The 20,334-nt window shown below is 40.1% G+C and overlaps 2 protein-coding genes across 2 annotated transcripts; one reads left to right on the top strand and one right to left on the bottom strand.

Annotated features, from left to right (window-relative positions):
• Window positions 1–759: 759 nt before the first annotated feature.
• On the bottom strand, window positions 760–5,549 carry LOC111188857 (GTPase IMAP family member 8-like). The gene is made up of 2 exons (XM_049475816.1): window positions 4,969–5,549; window positions 760–1,878 (listed from the first exon to the last, which is right to left on the bottom strand). Exons 1-2 carry the CDS (start codon window positions 5,543–5,545, stop codon window positions 1,079–1,081), a joined length of 1,377 nt encoding a protein of 458 aa, XP_049331773.1. The 5' UTR covers window positions 5,546–5,549; the 3' UTR covers window positions 760–1,078.
• An 11,272-nt stretch (window positions 5,550–16,821) lies between these two features.
• Window positions 16,822–19,332, top strand: LOC125799301 (GTPase IMAP family member 9-like). Its single transcript, XM_049475687.1, has 2 exons — window positions 16,822–16,925; window positions 18,319–19,332. The coding sequence occupies exon 2, from the start codon at window positions 18,349–18,351 to the stop codon at window positions 19,330–19,332; it is 984 nt and encodes a 327-aa protein (XP_049331644.1). The 5' UTR covers window positions 16,822–16,925; window positions 18,319–18,348.
• The last annotated feature ends 1,002 nt before the right edge of the window (window positions 19,333–20,334 follow it).

Raw genomic sequence — 20,334 nt, 5'->3', positions numbered from 1 at the left:
CTTTTGTTGTTACTTGGTTGTTTTTTTCCTTTCATTTTTATTATTGTTTATTTTATCTCTTTACATTTTTTAAGTACAGTTTGCTCGTAAACTGTTATATCAAAGAGAAAAATAAAGAATATCCTTCCCAATCAAATGTTTCCTTTTATTTGGTATAAAAAAATAATAATTAAATGTTAAATTAAACATATATGTTTTGGAGTGTCTGGTAGACTTTCCCTACATAGGGATAGTATTAATTTGTTGTACCAGATAAGGTCTTGTAAAGTCACTTGCTTAAATCCACCACCATCCCATAATACCTTACTATGCCTGAAAAAGTTAAGACATCACAAGCTGCGTCTGTGTGCTTGATATTGTAAAACGATTTTGTAGAAAGTGAATCACAGCAACATACAGGAGTTGGATAGTAAAACTGAAACACCTGGTTTTAGACCACAATAATTTATTGTGGTGACGGACAGTTCTGGTGTAAACAGGAGAGTTGAGATGCACATTGAATTCTGCCGTGATTTGAGCAGCCGTGGTTTTATGTTTTTTGGATACAATCCGGGTTAGCACCCAAACATCCCTTTCAGACAGCTTCCTCTTACAGCATCCACAGTTAATGTTGGATGTGGTTTGTTCTTCTTGGTGGTATGCTGACATTACCCTGGATACCGTGGCTCTTGATGCATCACAAAGACTTGCTGTCTTCTTGGTCACAGATGCGCCAGCAAGACGTGCATCAACAATTTGTCCTCTTTTGAACTCTATGTTGTGTGCATTGCAATATTTTGAGCAGAACTGTGCTCTTACCCTGCTAATTGAACCTTCACACTCTGCTCTTACTGGTGCAATGTGCCATTAATGAAGATTGGCCACCAGGCTGCTCCAATTTAACCATGAAACCTCCCACATTAAAATGACAGGTCTTTCAGTTTCATTGTCCAACCCCTGTAATAAAGTACTGTGTACCACCTGGCATACTACGATACAAGACTATACTATACTATACAACCCCCATACATACCACATTTTTTCTTACAAATTGAATACAATTAGAATTTATTTTGGTGTTGATTGAAAGGTTGAAAATCTAAAATGGACAACAGTAAGCACAGAAAATAACAAGTAAAACAAGCAGAATTAAATATAACTGTTGAGAAAAAAATCCAATAATCCCACATACTCCTCCAATTAGGAAACGGAGCCAGTTTTTCTTCAGGAAGTCTGTAAACCCCATTTTCTCTGCATCCTCAAACATCTCATTGGTGTAACAGCTGCCTCCATTCCTCTCCACCATTCTGTCTATCTTCTCCAATAGATCAGTGACCTGCTGTCTGTTCTCCAGATCTTTATTATTAAACACATGATACCCTCCACACTGATCTATCAGCCTGCTGAGAGACTTGTTTTCTCTAATCAGTTTCTCCACACTTTCTCCCTCTAGCTGATCTCCGTGAGTGAAGAGAATGATGGTGTATTTTCTCATCTCTTCTCCAAATATCTGCTCTAATTTATCAACCACTTCCTCCTCCTGCTGTGTGAATCTGATATTAATGGGCTGAACATAAAGGAAGGCGTGAGGTCCTGGACTGGACAGATAAACACTCCTTGCTATCTCTTTAGCCACTACCTCTGGAGAGAAGCTTGTATCAAATAATCCTGGAGTATCCACCACACGCACTCTCCTCCCTTCTACCACTGCCTCCTCCATCTCTGAATGTCCTGTTACAGAGGCAGAACTGAACTTAGATTTGAACCTCTTCTCTCCAAGGATGGTGTTTCCTGCAGCACTCTTCCCTACTCCGGTCTTCCCCAGCAGAACAATTCGTCTCTCGTTAGGATTATCTGGTCCTTTACACATTTTCCGTGGAACTTTTTTCATCTCCGAAGCTGTTGTAAAAAAAAAGTTCTTAGGTGATTTGGTAAAAATCATGTTTTGCATTATATTAATTGATTAGCATAGTATTAATATGATGTAGTAAATGCATTAATAAGGTCTATTATGTTTGGTTATTTGATTTGATGCTGCAACGACAAAACTCAAAATTAAAACAACTACAACACCAGCCAGCACCAATATCTGCCATTGCCTGCCTTGCTGCTGCCACCATCCATCACTACACTCAGTTAGACTGTGTGAGTAGCTTTACAAGCTAGGCTTGCCATGGTCCACTGCATTGTAGAAGCAGGGCTGTGCAGAGACATTTAGAGGGGCAGGTGCTCAATGTCAGACTGGGAGGGTGGGGAGGAGGGTGTTGGAGTAATGACGGAATATTGTAGTCGAGAAGGGTGGTGACGGAATATTTTAATGGGGGGGGGGGGGGGGGGTGTATTTTAGTTGAGAACGGGGCGCAAAAATACCAGTTGAAAAAAATTAGGAGCTGAACCAGGGCAGACAGTGCCGGAGAGCTGGTCACTCCAGGCACTAAAAAAGAGAGCCGGTCACGTCAGGCACTGAACCCAGGCTAACAGCACCAGAAAGCGAGTTGTTTGGATTTTATCATACGTAGGGAGCTCACTTTCCTGCTATCCTTCTTTCTCCACCCTCCTCCTGCTCTTGGAGGTAGGCGGTCCATTACAAACCCTGGAGATTTCAGTCAATAGTATTTGCTAAGGGTGGTGACTCTGACCCCGCCTCCAAATGGTCAAAACCACCTCTTTTAAAACTCAAGGGCAAAAGAGTCACTCAAGCACAAACAGCAGCTGCAGGTAATTCGCATGCCACGCAAAGACAACTGTGAAAGTGTGAAAAAACATACGAGAGGAGAAAATTAAAGCTCGAGAGTGATATTTTGTCACCATTTTTTTGCTTGTGAGCTTCACATTTGCGCTCACGAGAAACAAATTTACAGACGCAAAATGTTAAAACACGCTGGTTATTTTTTTTCACCTGGTATTTTTTGTTCCCCCGACTTTTGGCATTTAAAATCATTTTAGTTTATTTCCCAAGAGTACTATAGTAGTGGTGTATACTAGTGCATCTCAAAAAGAATATTATTAAAAAAAAATTAATTCAGTAATTCAGTTCAAAATATTAAACTCATATATTATATAGATGTATTTCACACAGAGTGATCTATTCTAAGCGTTTATTTCTTTATTTATTTTATTGTTGATGATTATGGCTTTGGACTGACAAAAGGACCAGTTGGTCTTTTATAATATTCCAATTTTCTGAGACACTGATTTTTGGGTTTTCATTTCATAAAATAGATCACTCTGTGTGTAATACATCTATATAATATATGAGTTTCACATTTTGAACTGAATTACTGAAATAAATTAACTTTTCAATGATATTTAAATTTTTTGAGATGCACTAGTAAAGCTCCTAGCACTAATGCTTATGCTACACTGAACAAACTATATGGTGCTATCAGTAAGATGCAAAACATTACATTTTGACAGTGAAAATTTCAGTCATTCTAATCTACAGTCTGTGCTTCCTAAATTCTACCAATATGTGGACTTTGTAACCCGTGGGCTACTGTGCTGGACCATTCCCAAAGTAAAAACCTTAGCCCGGCCCCGACCCCGGCTACTCAGACCACAATTCTGTGATGCTCAGGAGTATACAGAATCAGTAACTGTCAGGAAGTGAGCTGTTACTGTCACAAATTCATCACAACAAACCCCAACCAGAAGCCATGGATATCTGCAGTGGTGAGAGTGTTTCTAAAAAACCTGAAACAAGGTCTTCATGTCAGTGGATAGGGCAGGCTTCAGAACAGCCAGAGACAAGGTTCCCCAATCTCTCAGTGCCCTCAACTATTATGCGGAAGCCAGCTCCCCACTTGCTGGACCTACTGCAGTTTGTGTATCATTTCAACCATTCAAGGGATGATGGTATGAATACGGTCACCACTATCATCCCTCAGTTTCTGACTGCAACTGGGTCCTAAATTTCTTGACAGAAAGACCACAATCAGTCATAATTAGTAACATCATCTTCAGCACTGCTATATTGAGCAGGGCTGTGTACTCAGTTCTCGGCTGTTCACTCTGCTGACTCTTCCTTCCCAAGGCATAACATTGATTCAAACATATCCAAACAGTTTCAGTTTGTTAAAACTAAGTTCTGAGATTCTGTTCTGCAATGAAAATTAGCAACAAATAAAACTAAACAGGAACTTTCTGGGCCTTTGGATCAGCGGTAAATACTGAGAAAAATTACTCTGCCTATAGCATGGAGGTTGCTCAGTAATATTGTAGTAATACTACAGAACAATGATCCTAAGCAAACCACAAAGTCCACCTAGGTCTGATTTCAAAGGAAGTGCTAGAACATTCTGGAGTAGCTGTAACGGGCACCTCACAAAAAATCTTTGAAAGGAATTTAATTAGACATTTGCAAAATCCAGCAAATCCAGTAATACTTAAGAATGTAAAGTAATCAGCTTAAAGGTTGTACATTTTGCTAACACGTGTAAGAGGATATATGTATTAGAGGATATATGTTACATGTAGTCCTGAGCTGAGGTTTTAGGCACTTTTCTCTCAACAATAAAAGTGTTCCTGCTTGTAAAAACTCCAGATCACTTTAGAACATTGTTAAATACAACACAATATAAAGTAACGCTAATTTCTAATTCTTAAGGAAATTAGTTGATGTCTTGTAAATGAGTTTAAAGAGTAAAGGTACATTTGCAGATTTCTTCTGGATGCCTCCAGTCGGGACGAGGATTAATTCATTTCCATTGGCAGCTTACCTAATTCACCATTATTAAGCATTTACCAAATTATTACGAATTTCTAAACCAGCTGTATATAAAGCTGTATATAAATAGTACTAGATTTTCAAGCGGAGAACTATGGACATGTTTTAATGAACACAGTAAAATTGTATTTATCCTAATATTAGTGTTTTACCTAGTAAATATATACTAGGCAAGGGGCATTTTCATGCAACATTTTCACATGTGCCTAAAGCTTTTGCACAGTACTGTATATAATTGAGTAATTGAGTATGTATTTACTTACGCATAGAAAGTGGAGCTTTCTTTACAGCTGCAATTAGTTTTTGCACTTGATCCTTATTCTGTTGTTTATTGTCGAAGACATGACAACGGTTCTGGAATTTCAGTACTAGTTCTTTCAGTTCTTCTTTTTCTTCTATCCATTTTTCTGCTGTTGTTCCCCTGCGCTTTAGCACATCTTCTCTGGTGAAGAGGATCCAGGTGTTCAAGCACCAATTGCCCAAGCGTTTCTCAATATCTTCAACATTTTTCCTCTCTTTTTCAGTGTAACTGTCAATATTAATTACCAGCAGGAATATGAAGGGACCTGACAGATCTACATGACAGAACATTTTCAATAATGTAGAAGAAATATCTGACTTTGCTTCAGAGGTAAAGAGTGCTGGTGTATCATATACATCTACTCTGACCCCATCAATGATCTCGCTCTCCTTCTGAAAATCTGCTCTCGTAGAACTTTTCTCGGTAGCGAAAGCTGATCGGCCAAGGATAGTGTTTCCTGAAGCACTTTTCCCAGCTTCTGCTCCTCCAAGCAACACGACACTCAGACATGGCTGTGACTTCTCTTTACTCTGAGCCATATTCAGAACTGTAAATAAAATGCAACAAAGCAAAATGAACATGTCAATAATGGAACCATGCATTACTCTTATCAGTTTGCAATTGTCAACCTACAGGTAGAATTAAAACTATACTTTAACTAAAACAGAATTTGCACAGAGGGGGTAAATGTAAGGCGTTCCTACTCTATGGTGATGCTATGGTGCTACCTTGTTGTCACTAGGGTGAAATTATGTGTGCTGAGTAATTACTCTGATGTTGTAATGGTATTTCAGGTGGTTTCTATGGTGTTGCTAAGTGGTTGTTATTAGTGATGGGCCTATCCACAATTTTTCAGTTCTGATCTAATTCCAATACGCAATTGCTGATACCAATACACATTCAGATGAAAAATTATTTAATATTATAATTATTTTAATTATTTAACATCATTAGGGCCCAAATACTGACTTCTCAGAACCTATTGTTTTTGATTGTCCACACTAAACTTTATGTTGTAGAAAAGTTTTATATAGTCAATAATTATTAGTAACTCCAGCTAAATGTCATGGCCTAGGTGGCACTACATTGATGAACAATTCATTTTGGCCCATAACTCCTAAACCAAATTGAAAATTATTTTGTGCCTGATTGCAGGGGTTACTCAAAACAACTTTGAACCATTAAGCTCCGCACCCCTAGATTTTCTGCTCATTTGCATAAATAGCAAAACCTACCAAAGATTTTTGACCAGTCCTCACATCGTTGGTATAAAAATACTAAGTATGTATGCAGCAGTATAAACCTTAATGATCATCAAAAAACTTTGACAAAACATTGAAATTTGTAAACAATATGGCTGTCATGCAAATAAATCCTTCTATATCAGAACCAAATTTACTTAAACAAATATTTTTTGAATACTTTTGAATACTTATGTTCCACATCTATCTAGCTTCCTGTAATCCACAAACTTTAAAAGGTAAGTAATTTTGCATGATTTTTTGACATTTATAAACAATGTGACTAACATATGCACATGGATGCTTCTCAATTAGAGGAAAATTTACTTTACTTTACTTTAGTTCACTGAATTAGTGATCTCTGAAGAATGACAGGATTTTGAGTCTTGCTCATGAGCTAACAGACCGGTGTTCTGTTGAGTTGCACTACCATGTAAACCTCTCTAAACAGAGAAAATGTTTTTTTTTTTTCCTGACAGGATAAAAGAGGAAATAAACACACTTAAGGCTGATGCAGTTACAGATGTTTACGAGATTTTCAAAGTTCAATAACTTTTAACACGGGCCCGGTTTTCACACTTGCAGATTTTTCACACTAGCGTTTTTCCAGGCTCAGGTGTGCTTTCTTGCCTTTTAGTTTGTTTTTTTGCGACCAAAGGAACACAAATACAGTACATTCCAGTCATGAATAAAGGAAATAAACCTTTTACTGATGCAGAATGACTGTCTGTGTGTTATAAACTATATCAAGAGCAAATATACTGTGATGTATATATTATATGAACATCAGTGATCTCTACAATGTGAAATTGCATTTATTAATTTCTTATTTTAAACAAAAATATAATGTAAATAAGTATATATTTTTACATTTTCAATTTTAAGACTTATAACTGTCCACTGTAAAAATGAGGAAATAAAGATAATAAGGTAATAAAAAAGGTATAAAATGCCCTGCGTGACAGTTGTCTATGAATGGGTCATATAGAGCTGTTTTAAGTCTGTAACACTATATACAATTTAAATAGCTGGTTTAAAATAATAATTATATAATGTTTTATTCCAATACTTAAAAATGTGGTTTAGACGTGACCAAATGTAACTGTAAGATGTACATTAATATCATAAAATTACACTAACAACAGTTATCCTGTTCATACAACTATTTTGTATGTCTAATTTAAATTACATTTCTATGCAAATTAAATGTAAGTTAAACCATTTGAACATACTTTTTTCTGATACATCATTACAAACCAAAACTATAATGCAGATTACTGATCTCAGACACATGTACATAAACAGTGTAATCACAGATACTGTTTCTTGTGTTTATTTTAGTGATACGGCAGGACCAAGGCCTTTAGGCATCCCATATAATCACCTTTCACAGGTATATAATAATGGAAACATGGAATTTCATGTATAACATATTTTGTTTCTATACCTGAGAAAATAGACTGAAGATCTGCATATTGTCAAATCACAGTGTCCTGCTTAAGAAACATGTCACAGGCCTCATATAAAAAGACACAAACAACAAAGGATTATAAATTTGTTAAAGCTATATTTTCTGAATTATGTGTTTATTTAATTATGTAACCAGGTTTAAAACGGGGTGCATTTCCCTGGAGGCTGACTGAGTGTCTAATACTAAAAGAATTTCATGGTTGGGTGTACAGTTATAGGAGGTGCTTTATAAGGTACACTATCTTCTGGGAAATATTGGGTATATTTTAATATAAATTATATTGATTTAATTAATACATGCTAGCCCAATAGTACTAAATAGTTATTGAGAAATTAATAAACATAATTCAATATTGTAGAGATCATAACTTTGGCACGCATATCATGTTTCACAGTATTTTTGATCTTGATATAGTTTAGAACACACAGACAGTCTTCCTGCAACAGTTAAAGGTTTATTTCCTTTATTCGTGACTGGAATTTACTGTATTTGTGTTTCTTTGGTCGCAAGAACCGAACTAAAAGGCAGTGGAAATCTCTTTGAGCACTCTCCACACGGGAGGCTTCTCGCGGCAGGGGAGCCGAAGACTCGGCAAAATCTGGACACTGTATTATCTAACTGTAGCAAAAGAGCATTAATAATCAGGAGGTTATAAATGTGGATAACTGATGGTGATCAGCCCTGTAACAGATAATTACGACTTTAATCTCATAATATTGCGACTTTTATCTTGTAATAATATAACTTTATTCTCGTAATATTATTACTTTATTGTCATAATATTATAACTTTATTCTCGTAATATTATAAGTGTAATCTCGTAAAATAATAATTCAATATCGTAATATTATAACTTTATTCTCGTAATATTATAACTTTATTCTCGTAATCTTATAACTTTATTCTCGTAATATTATAACTTTATTCTCGTAATATTATAAGTGTAATTTCGTAATATTTAACTTTATTCTCATAATATTATCACTTTATTTTTGTAATATTATAACTTTATTCTCATAATATTATAACTGTAATCTCGTAAAATAATAATTCAATGTCGTAATATTATAACTTTATTCTCATATTATCACTTTATTCTTGTAATATTATCACTTTATTCTTGTAATATTATAACTTTATTCTCATAATATTATAAGTGTAATCTCGTAAAATAATAATTCAATGTCGCAATATTATAACTTTATTCTTATAATATTATAATGTTATTCTCATAATATTATTACTTTAATGTCGCAATATTATAACTTTATTCTCGTAATATTATGACTGCAATCTCATAAAATAATAACTCAATGTCGTAATATTATAACTTTATACTCGTAATATTATAACTTTTTTCTCGTAATATTATAACTTTAATCTCATAATATTAGAACTTTGATGTCGTAATATTATAACTTTAATCTCATAATATTAGAACTTTAATGTCGTAATATTAAAACTTTATTCTCATAATATTATAACTTTAATGTTGTAATATTATAACTTTATTCTCCTAATATTATAACTTTGATCTTGTAATATTATAACTTTATTATCATAATATTACAACTTTAATGTTGTAATATTATAACTTTATTTTCGTAATATTATAACTTTAATGTTGTAATATTATAACTTTGTTTTCGTAATATTATAACTTTAATGTTGTAATATTATAACTTTATTCTCGTAATATTATTACTTTAATCTCGTAATATTATAACTGCAATCTCATAAAATAATAACTCAATGTCGTAATATTATAACTTTATACTCGTAATATTATAACATTATTCTCGTAATATTATAACTTTAATCTCATAATATTATAACTTTAATGTCGTAATATTATTACTTTATTCTCGTAATATTATAACTTTATTCTCGTAATATTATAACTTTAATGTTGTAATATTATAACTTTATTTTCGTAATATTATAACTTTAATGTTGTAATATTATAACTTTATTCTCGTAATATTATTACTTTAATCTCGTAATATTACGACTTTAATCTTGTAATATTATAACTTTAGTCTCATAATATTATAAATGTATGTAATATTATAAATGTATGTAATATTATAACTTTATTCTCGTAATATTATTACTTTAATCTCGTAATATTACGACTTTAATCTTGTAATATTATAACTTTAGTCTCATAATATTATAAATGTATGTAATATTATAAATGTATGTAATATTATAACTTTATTCTCGTAATATTATTACTTTATTATCATAATATTATAACTTTAATAACATAACATTGCGACTTTTATCTCATAAAAGTGAACTGTTTTTATTTTTGTACGGTCCTGTGCATTTTGATTTGCTTTTGAACATTCACAGCACCACGCAGTGGAATACAGTGCAGTTGAGCTGATTGGGGGGTTTGTGTGCAATTCTGACAAAAAATCAGCATTTCTTTCTTTAAATACAGATACAAATACTGTTTTTTGTTCAGAGATTTGCTAACATCGATGTACAAATCTTTTACTTTTCATTGTGGCCCATTTTCTCCACATCAGTGTTTAAAAGGAATCTCTTGAACATTACATTTTGAGAAGACATTTATGTTTGAAGTACCTCATGGTTAAAAGGAAAACAGCTGTGCCTTGATTACATTTTGAGGTGTATTTTATTCAATACAGCGTTTGGTTTTTGATTCATTCATTCATCATCAATGCCCGCTTCATCTGTCAGGGTCGCGGGGCCTTTGGTTTAGAAAATGTTCATTGTTGTGTGTTGTTCTTCAATGAAGAGATTAAGTGCAGTAAAATGTATTGCAATGGTGGTTTTGCATTTTATTGATTTTAGCACAAATTCAGCTGTTACTGTAGAAAAGCAATGTATCTTGTGGATTGCATTTATATTTTTCCATTTTTGCTTGCTTTTCAATTTAACACTAATTACTATTCATATGAACAGTCAGTAACACAAAGGAAACTAACCAGCTAACAGGTAAATACATGCAGTTCTTTATTCTAAATTCCATTTATCTGTTTAATGTTTTATTATGTAGAGATGTTATCAGGAGTGTATAGTAAAGGAGGAGAAACAACTTCACTGGTGTACGTAAGTACCATAATGCTTTATCTGTATCTACTGGAGTATTATTATTTCTCCTACTTACAGCTTTACTACATAGCAGAGTACTGTTCTTTTACTTTCAGTAATTAAGCAGTAAGTTTTAGAATAAACTACTTGCAATACTTAAATAAAAAACATGTTGAATACTTTAGGACTACTACTTCATTGTGGTGCTTAAAGAACAATTCAACTTCTTCTCAAGTCATTTTGTCAAAGGTGTCAAACGTATTAACCTTCATTACTCTGGTAGAAATGTAGATACTAGGGTTTAAAAATAATAATTATAGTTATATTAAATGGTAATGATACAAATTACGATGCACTCCCTTTTCCAGCTGCATTTCTGCCCATTGAAAATGAATGCAGGCTATTTTACAATGTAAATAAATTAAAGATGCTCAGTTGGGACATTTGGTTTGAGTTCTCTTAAGTTTCTGCACGGATCATCTTCATCCTAATGACCAGTTAATACTATTTTTAATAATATGACACTGTTTTATTATTGTATCATAAAAAAAAACTTTTTAAAAATATCAACATCATTATTATACCTAGGTTTAGTTATAGTTTTGCTAGTATTAACCCACGCCCTGATGGAATAAGATAGAAAGAGGAGGGGGGCGAACTCAGTGGATATTTTGGGCTAGAGTTCGGGGCAGCTACGCAAGGACGCGAGAAGCTGAAGCCCCCCCCCGCGATGAGAGGTAAAGAAGAAGAAGAAAGAGAAAAAGGTGGGAGATGGGGTGGAGGCGGGTGCCAAGTTGTACCACACGCAGGAGGAGAGGAAGTGGGGGTTTAAATAGGGCTAGTGGGTGGAGTAATGGGCGTGGATTATCTCCCAAAATTTAGTTATGAATAACTCCACTTTGCTAGTATTAACCCACGCCCTGATGGAATAAGATAGAAAGAGGAGGGGGGCGAACTCAGTGGATATTTTGGGCTAGAGTTCGGGGCAGCTACGCAAGGACGCGAGAAGCTGAAGCCCCAAAAATTAGACAGTAAGGGAAGCCAGGCGCTCGTGAGCAGCTAAAAGGTCGCTTGCGTGGGTTCTGATGTATCCATGGTAAGCTTGGGAGGTCCAGCGACCGAGGATTTTTACTGTGTGATCGGGTAAACCGCGGTGAGATGCTGTGGATGCGGCGCCGATTCTAAAAGAGTGGGCTGAAAAGAAGGAAGGGTTAAAACCGCTGAGTGAGAGAATTTGCTTAAGATGAAAATGAAACCAGTGGCGAGTGGCAGGTGATCCGGATTCTATGACGAAAAGAGGGTCGTCTGGAGAAGCTTGGTGAGTGAGACGGTGGCTGAGGTACGCAGTGATGGGCTCATAGGGGCTGAGAGGGGAAGTGAGTTTGAAAAGATAGATAGGGGCAGAAATGCCGAGCTGGTCAGTTTTACTGCGTTTGATTCTGAAGGTCAGTGTTCTTTCGTCCAAAATAGATAAATCAGAAAGACAGGGGTGAAAAGCAGGATTATGGGAGGTAGTGGAAGTTGTGAATTCCGAGCAGCGGAGAAAGCCGAAGAAGGCGAGGAGAAACATAGATTCAAGCGTAGAGCAGATGGAGGGAGCAGCGTATCCGTGGCGGAGCGTAAAAAGACAGTAATGCAGTATATGGGAAGTGATGGGGAGGCGCCGATTGGGCGAACGCGGCTCTCGTCTTCTGATTCCTCTGATAAGTAGGGATATTTGGTGGTGTTTGGAAAAGGGATGAGGAGATCCTAATAGCAGAATAAGAAAAAAGTTGATAGCAGACAGATATACTTTTAAAGTGGAGGAGCGGATCGAAAGATGAGTGCTGGAGAAAGTGAGAAAGGAGGACAGAGTGTGAAGGTCTAAAGAAGGAAAAGGAAGGTTTTGGATATGGTGGAAACGTTTAAAACATTGCCAACCGGTCCAGTAGGTGGACAAGGTGTTAGGGGATACGGAGTCGATGATGAGATCTTGAGAAGCGGTGGTGAGTTGGTTCATGCTGGATGTAGCTAGAGCGGGAAGATGGTATCTGAATAAGGTGGAGTCGGAGTGGGCTGAGGGTCCATATGTGGTGCCAAGGTCCTGAATTTCTGCAGGTTGAAACGAGAGAGAGCGTCAGCAGTGGGATTAGAGAGGCCAGGTATGTGTAGAGCTTGGAGAGAAAATTGGTGTGTGATGGATAACCAAGTCAGACGACGGAGATAGAGCATGATGGATAGATTATTGGATCTGGATTTATTGATAATGTGTACAACGGTGGAACTGTCGGAATGGATGGAGACGATGCTTCTCTTCCAATGAGGACCCCAAAGCACGGCGGCTGCGACGACGGGATATAACTCCCGCAGGGCAGAGGAGTCGCCGTCTGTAGCCGACTGGTCGATGAGCTCCTGAGGCCAGGGAGAGAAAAACCAACGGGTGCCACAATAGCCTCCGTATCCAAAGGAGGGGGCAGCGTCGGTGAAGAGAAAAAAGTCGGGGTGATCCGACGCTTCGGGAAGGCGAAAGAGAGAAATGCCATTCCAGTGGGAGAGTAGGAGGAGCCAGAAGCGCAATTCAGACAGGCATGCTTGGTCCAGAGTGACTGTTTGGTAGAGAGAGGTGGCGGAAGAAGACAGCGTGAGAAGGTGAGAAATGAAGGATCTGCCTTGGGGAATAATCCGCATGGCGAAATTTAAATGCCCCAAGAGAGAGAGAAGCTGCTGTTTGGAGCAGTGCTGACGTTCAAGGAAGAGAGAGAGGGCATCCTTGATACGGACCAGCTTGTCACGGGGGAGGGAAGCCTGGAGAGAAACGGAATCCAGGGTAATGCCCAGAAATTCCAGAGATGTAGCAGGGCCGACAGTTTTGTCGGGAGAGAGAGGAATACCCAGACGGTCGAAAGCTGCAGACAGTCGGGTGATGCATCGGGCTGGAGGAGAGGTGGGGGCATCGAGGACGAGAAAATCATCCAGCAGATGGACGACGTACGGGATGCGATAAACGTTGAGAAGGATCCAGGACAGCGATTCGGCTAGGGAGTCGAATATCTTAGGGCTGCTCTTACAGCCGAAGGTGAGGCGGACCGCGAAGTAATATCGCCCGCGCCAACGGACTCCGAAAAGGTGCCAGAAATCGGGATGCAAGGGGACAACTTTAAAAGCAGATACGATGTCCGCCTTGGCCAGCCAGGCACCCCGCCCGAGGAGGCGGATGAGGGAGATCGCGTTGTCCACGCAAGCATACGACATGGAGAAGTCGGCGCTGGGAATCAGGCTGTTGATGGATGGTATGATAGAACCGTGAGGAGCGGAGAGGTCGATGACGATGCGCTTCTTCCCCGAGTACTTGCGCGTGGCAATGCCTATGGGGCTAATGCGATAGGTGGCAAACGGGAGAGAAGAGAAAGGGCCGATCATAAAACCCTCCGCAACTTCTTTGCGCAGAAGCCGGGAAACGACCTCCGGCTCGGCCTCAGCCGAAAGGAGGTTAGCGCAGGAGCAGGAGGAGGAAGGCAGGACGGCTAGACCAGGCGAGAACCCAAAAAGAAATCCATCCAGGAGATGAGAGACGAAAGCAGGGTCGGGATGGCCGGAGAGGCACGAAGCCAGCTCGGGCACGTTGACAGGTGTGGACAGAAAGCGGAGCAGTCAGCTTCCGCCGTGCTTGGGTGGGCGCCGGGGACAGCCGGAGCGGGAGTGAGCCAGCCCGCAGTAGGAGCAGGCGTGCAGCAGCTTGCAGGACGAGGCGAAGCAGCCGCCCCCATTGAAATTGTTGCACAGCATGCGATGGCCCAGGAAACTCAGGCGTCTGCCGCGGGCATCACGGGCATCGACGGAGATAACGCGCTGGGGGGAGGGAGCGTGGCCGGCCGGGGCATCCGTGAAGCGTGCAGAAGAGCTCGCGGCCACGCGCGGGCCAGATGAGGGGTCCACGAGGGAACAGGCAGAGGCGGGGTGGGAGGGATGCCCGCACAGCCCACAGGAAATGGAAGCACGGCCCGCGAAGATCCTGCAGTAAAGTTCCATATCTAAAATGCCCCAGTACGTGGAGACATTCTGCTGCAAGAGGCGGGCTGCAGCCCGAGCAGAAAACAGGCGGTGGTATTCCAGAAATCCCGAGCCACCAAAGCGCACGGCCAGGTCCATTATAACGGAAAGATAATCGTCAAGTTCCTGACGTCGAGCTGGGAAGGATGAGCAGATAATGTCTCTGAACAAGGCGAAAGCCAAGGCGAACTCGGGGACTGTGAGAAGCCCCGAGGCGCGAGGCGCCGCTGCGCGGAGCGTGAGGGAAAGATCTCCCACATCAACAGTGCGCGGAGCGGCGAGCTGGGAGGAGGGACGCAACAACAGCGAGAGATCTATATCCGCACCTTGCAGAATTCGCTGGCGAAGCGCAGGCTGGACCAAGGGGGGGGTGAAGACCAGAGCGCCCGGAGGGGGCGGGGCTGGAGCGGCGGTGTAGAGTGAGTAGGAGGGGTCAGGAGGCGGAAGGCGGAGCCCAGGCAGCGCGAGGGAAGAGGCAGGCATGAATTCAGAGGCTGGTGGGCGGGCCAACAAGGAGGGGATGGCGTGGGAAGATGGGGGGATGGCGTGGGAAGACGAGGGGATGGCGTGGGAAGATGAGGGGATGGCGTGGGAAGATGAGGGGATGGCGTGGGAAGATGAGGGGATGGCGTGGGAAGATGAGAGCACGGCAAGGGAGGATATGGGCGCGGCGAGGGAAGATAGGGGTAAGGTGAGAGAAGGCGGGGGCATGGCGAGGGAAGATAGGGGTAAGGTGAGAGAAGGCGGGGGCATGGCGAGGGAAGACGGGGGCAAGGTGAGAGAAGGCGGGGGCATGGCGAGGGAAGACGGGGGCAAGGTGAGAGAAGGCGGGGGCATGGCGAGGGAAGACTGGGGAACAGCGTGGGAAGACGGCGGGACGGAGTGGGGAGGAGGAAACAGAGAAGAGGAGAAGAGAGGAAGCGAAGATTGGAGGCGGGCAGGAGCCGAAGGGAGGGAAAGGAGAGGACGGGGAGGATCACCTAAAAGCGAGGAAGAGGGAACCCCAACGGGGAAGGAGGCCGGCGCCGGGCCAGGTGCGGGAACCGCCACGCTGGCAGGGGGCGCTGGAACGGGGACAGAGCGCCGGGAACGGCTGCGAGGAGGAAGCGACGCCGGGGAGGATCTGCCGCGGGCTGCAGCAGGCTGGGCAGAGGAGCGCCTGGAGCCAGGGCTGGAAGCCTGAAAGAGGGAAAACAGGCAGCGCTTGTTGGCCGACCGGGCGAAGGGAACGCCGCGGGACCGGAGCGCCTTCTGCAAACCAGAGACAGTCCAATCGCCAATCGAAGAAGCCGCCTGAGAGGCGGGAGAAGCAGGAGGAGGCCGCGAGGGAGCGGCAGAGGCAGCCGGAGGACGAGAACCAATCCTGGGGGTCGAAGGCCGCCGTCGAGGGGAAGGAGAAGCCGGCGAAGCCCGGCGGCGACGCGAGGACCGCGCGGAGCAGCTTCGCGGGAGCGGCCAGACCGGGTCGAGGAGCCGGAGGAAGCGACGCCCGCCGAGGAAGCCGGAACGGACACCACGGAGCGCAGTCGAGGAGGCCGGCCGGGAGCGCCGGCGGAGGAAGAGCCAGAGGCTGAGAAGAGCTCGTCGTCGGAAGCAGCGAGCTGTAGATCCATAACGAATCAGGTGAGGTGTGCGATACGAAGCAAATGCCAAGTTGTACCACACGCAGGAGGAGAGGAAGTGGGGGTTTAAATAGGGCTAGTGGGTGGAGTAATGGGCGTGGATTATCTCCCAAAATTTAGTTATGAATAACTCCACATTATAGAAGGTATTTAAATATTTATTTTATCCTACCTTTTGAAGAAAGCTGCGCTTGAGGACTTGCTGGCTGTGAGTGCTGCTGAAATGATGTGTATAAACTTTATCACAGTGCTTATAAAGACGGAGGAGGAGGGTTGTTTTTCCGCAAACACAGCTGATCATTGGTGGATTATACACACAGCGCGCGCAGCCTGGCACAAAAGAGTCAGAAATGAAAGTAAAGACTTACTTAACGGTTATCCCTGCATGAGGGCACTGCAGCGTGGATCCACCATCTGAGAGTTCACCTGAAATCGTGTGAGCTGGTTATCACAAATATCCACAGAAAAGACTCACAGAACAGATCTCCAGGTAAGAGTTTCTGTAAATTAATTCTTAACTGGAATTAGCTTTTCGGTTCAAAACTGTGAGGATTAGCTGAGCAGACCTCACAGCAGAATAACCTGTAACTATGTTTAAACTATGTTAAAAATAGGCATTTATGTGCACAGGTTCTTTGTTATTTCGATTATCTAAAACAGGACAGACTCAGCTGTGCTGTAGGTGTATCAGGGTAATTATGTTTTTGTTTTTTTTTAGCACAAATTATATCACTACTTTTACTACTACTACTACTAATAATAATAATATAGCATTTCCATTTAAATCGCATGTGTTTAGCATTTCCATTTAAATCGCATGTATTACTTGAAAATAGTTCTTTATTGGAAAATAAACATATTTTTATTCGGTATGCAAACTACGAATACGTCAACAGCTTTTTACACAGTGAAAGAAGAATATGGAAAAATCATCCCACTATGTTAAGTGTCATTATCACCTTAAATGGTGCAGCAGCATTGTTTTTCCCACAGCTTTTTGCAGCAAATCATATTCAGTCAGATAGATTGAGGCAAACATTTCTGCTATATTTTATGAGATGGAGGGGTGTTGATTTTAAATTCGCATAACTGTAATATTTTGTTCGTTTAAATTATTTTATTTTATATAACAGAAATGTTTGCCTCAATCTATCCATATCAATTTAGAAATCTGCTTCTTAGAGCACTAAATGCCTGCTTTCTTCCAGAGAAGGCATGTAAATGAAATAAAAGTATGTGGTTACTACATTTCAAAACAGACTAATTACTTTAAAATATTAATTTAACTGCCTTTTGGAAAACATGTGGATAAGGGGAGTAACTGTTTGCTAGTGATATCTTCAAAATGAAGGAAATGAGAGTAGATGTATTGATTAAAGGATGGATAAAGGGAGTGAATATTTATCCCAATATTGATAGCTTCTACAGTGAGCAGATAGGGTAGTAGAAGTTTGTATAAGAGGAGGAATAAGGAGAGTACGTATTTGCTAGTGACAGGTTTTAACCCTCACACAGGCAACCTAGTTAGTATTGCCTTGTTTCCTCATGAGTGTGAAGGGGAATTGTAAAATAATGCTTAGCTTTTCTTATTTGCTTTTAATCATGCAACTAAATAATTCAATTTAACAAAATTGTACTGCATTACATGCAACATTGAATTTACCTGGGACTTGTATGTCAACCAGAAGCTCAGGTATGCAACAGTGCCACCTGCAGTTCAAGAGAACTTAATTACATTACTTACAAATTATTTTTTTTGTTCAAATTGTACTGAAATTTTACAACCCTGGTGTTAATGATGGGAACTTAATATTAAAGATTTGAATTCACATTGAAAAGAAAGGACTCTGAAATTCATTATGTGAGTGTGTGTTTGTTTTCAGATCTCCAGTGAAGCGTGCTACAGTGAAGTCATGGCTGAACCTGAGCTCCGTCTTCTGTTGGTGGGGAAAACTGGTGTAGGAACGAGTTCAGCTGGAAACACCATTTTAGGCAGAACCATGTTTCCCTCAGCCACTGGCTTCTCCTCTCAAACTCAGAACATCCAGAAACAAAGTGCTGTTGTAGAAAACCGGACAGTGACAGTGATGGACAGTCCAAATTTTTATCACTCAGCACTTTCTGCGAGAGATTTGAGGGTAGAAATGGAGAGAGGTGTGAAAAGCTGTTCTCCTGGACTCCATGTCCTCCTCCTCACTCTCACTCCACACACTTTCACTGAGCAAGAAGAAGATATTGTAACATTGTTTAAGCAGATGTTCGGGGAAGAAGCCCTGAGATACACCATGATTCTCTTTACTCATGGAGATAATCTCCATGGTTCCACAGTTGAGGAACTGATTAGAAACAACATGAGACTCTCAAACCTAGTAGAACAATGTGGAGGGAGATACCATGTGCTCAATAATAAAGACCCAGCTAACAGGGGTCAGGTTACTGAGCTGCTACAGAAGATAGATGTGATGGTAGCTGATAATGGGAACCAGTATTATACACCACTACTGTTCCGCTCTGCCCATTCCATCACAGCATACTGTAAAAGAGTATTACTGACTGTTCTGCAGAAACCACAGTACCTGTGTGTTATCTTTATAATTGTAATAGCAATGGGGGGGATTAACATGCAGAACAAGAGGTCTGTAGATGTTGTGACTTTTCTTCGTGGCAGTCTGACTGGATTATCAGCAGCAGCAGGAGGAGCTCTCTTAGGGAAAGTGTGGCTACCGACATGGGTAAAATCAGCAAGACAGCGTCAGAAGGGAGTAAAACTGCTGGGGGGACTTTGTGCTTTTACTGCAGGTGTGACCATAAGCTATTTGATTGGTCCAGGGGGATTTCCTTTAACAGGATTAGCTGGGTTAGCTGCAGTTGCTGGGGCTAATGTCCTAAAAGAATGAAGAAAGTCCTCAGTACAATTTTTTTCCCACATTGGATTAAATTGACGTTAAGGATTTAACAAATAAATAGCTTATTAAATTAGTATTGCTTGTACTGTATGAGTAGTGCTTTGTTGTGTATATATAGCGTTAGATTGTGAGACATAGTGTTATATATATATATATATATATATATATATATATATATATATATATATATACAATAATCCAATGATATCCAATGATCTAATCTTTAATTGTATTAACAAATATAATGAGTCTAAAATAATAACATACAAAAAAAATAATCATGAATGTCTTCAATGAGAACAGTCCTAAAAAAACAAATAGTGCTGGTGGATGAAGAATGTAAACCCATGAAATCAGTAGCTGGTTGACCTCCCTGCAGCAATAATTTCAACCAGGCAGAGTTGTAGTCAAATGTAAAAGTAGTTTGATCAAATCTGTGTCCTGGCAGTGCATATAGTACAGTGGTATGTTCTATATTTCTGCATAAGTATGACCTAAAACAACATTAAATGTTCAAAGTCCTGAAAGTAGATAGAACCCAGTTAAACAAATGAGACAAAAATATTATTGTTGGTCATTTGTTTATTGAGGAAAATAATCAGACATTACATATATGTGCGTGGCAAAAAAAATGTAAACCTGCTTTCAGTACTTGGTGTGACCCCTATTTGCAGCAACTAAACATTTCCAGTAGCTGTTGATCAGTCCTGCAAACCAGTAGGTGTCTGTTCTGTACAGATTTTTGTTTAGATTTGTTCAGTTGTCAGCATAAATCTCCTCAGTGTGTAATAAAGCTGATATGGTGTATATTTATATGTGGTATTTTTATAAAATCATTTGAATGCATTGATAAACACACCTACATAACATGTATTAAGATTAGTTACAGTCAATATATTACACATGCACCAAATCGCTGATAATTTTTTTTTTTAACATAAAAGCGTTTTTAACTACATGGTGGTGCGGACACGGCTGTCAGACAAGACAATG

The sequence above is a fragment of the Astyanax mexicanus genome, chromosome 3 (genome assembly GCF_023375975.1).
Source record: "Astyanax mexicanus isolate ESR-SI-001 chromosome 3, AstMex3_surface, whole genome shotgun sequence".
NCBI classification, from domain to species: Eukaryota; Metazoa; Chordata; class Actinopteri; order Characiformes; family Acestrorhamphidae; genus Astyanax; species Astyanax mexicanus.
This window is presented reverse-complemented; position numbering and strand designations above follow the sequence as displayed.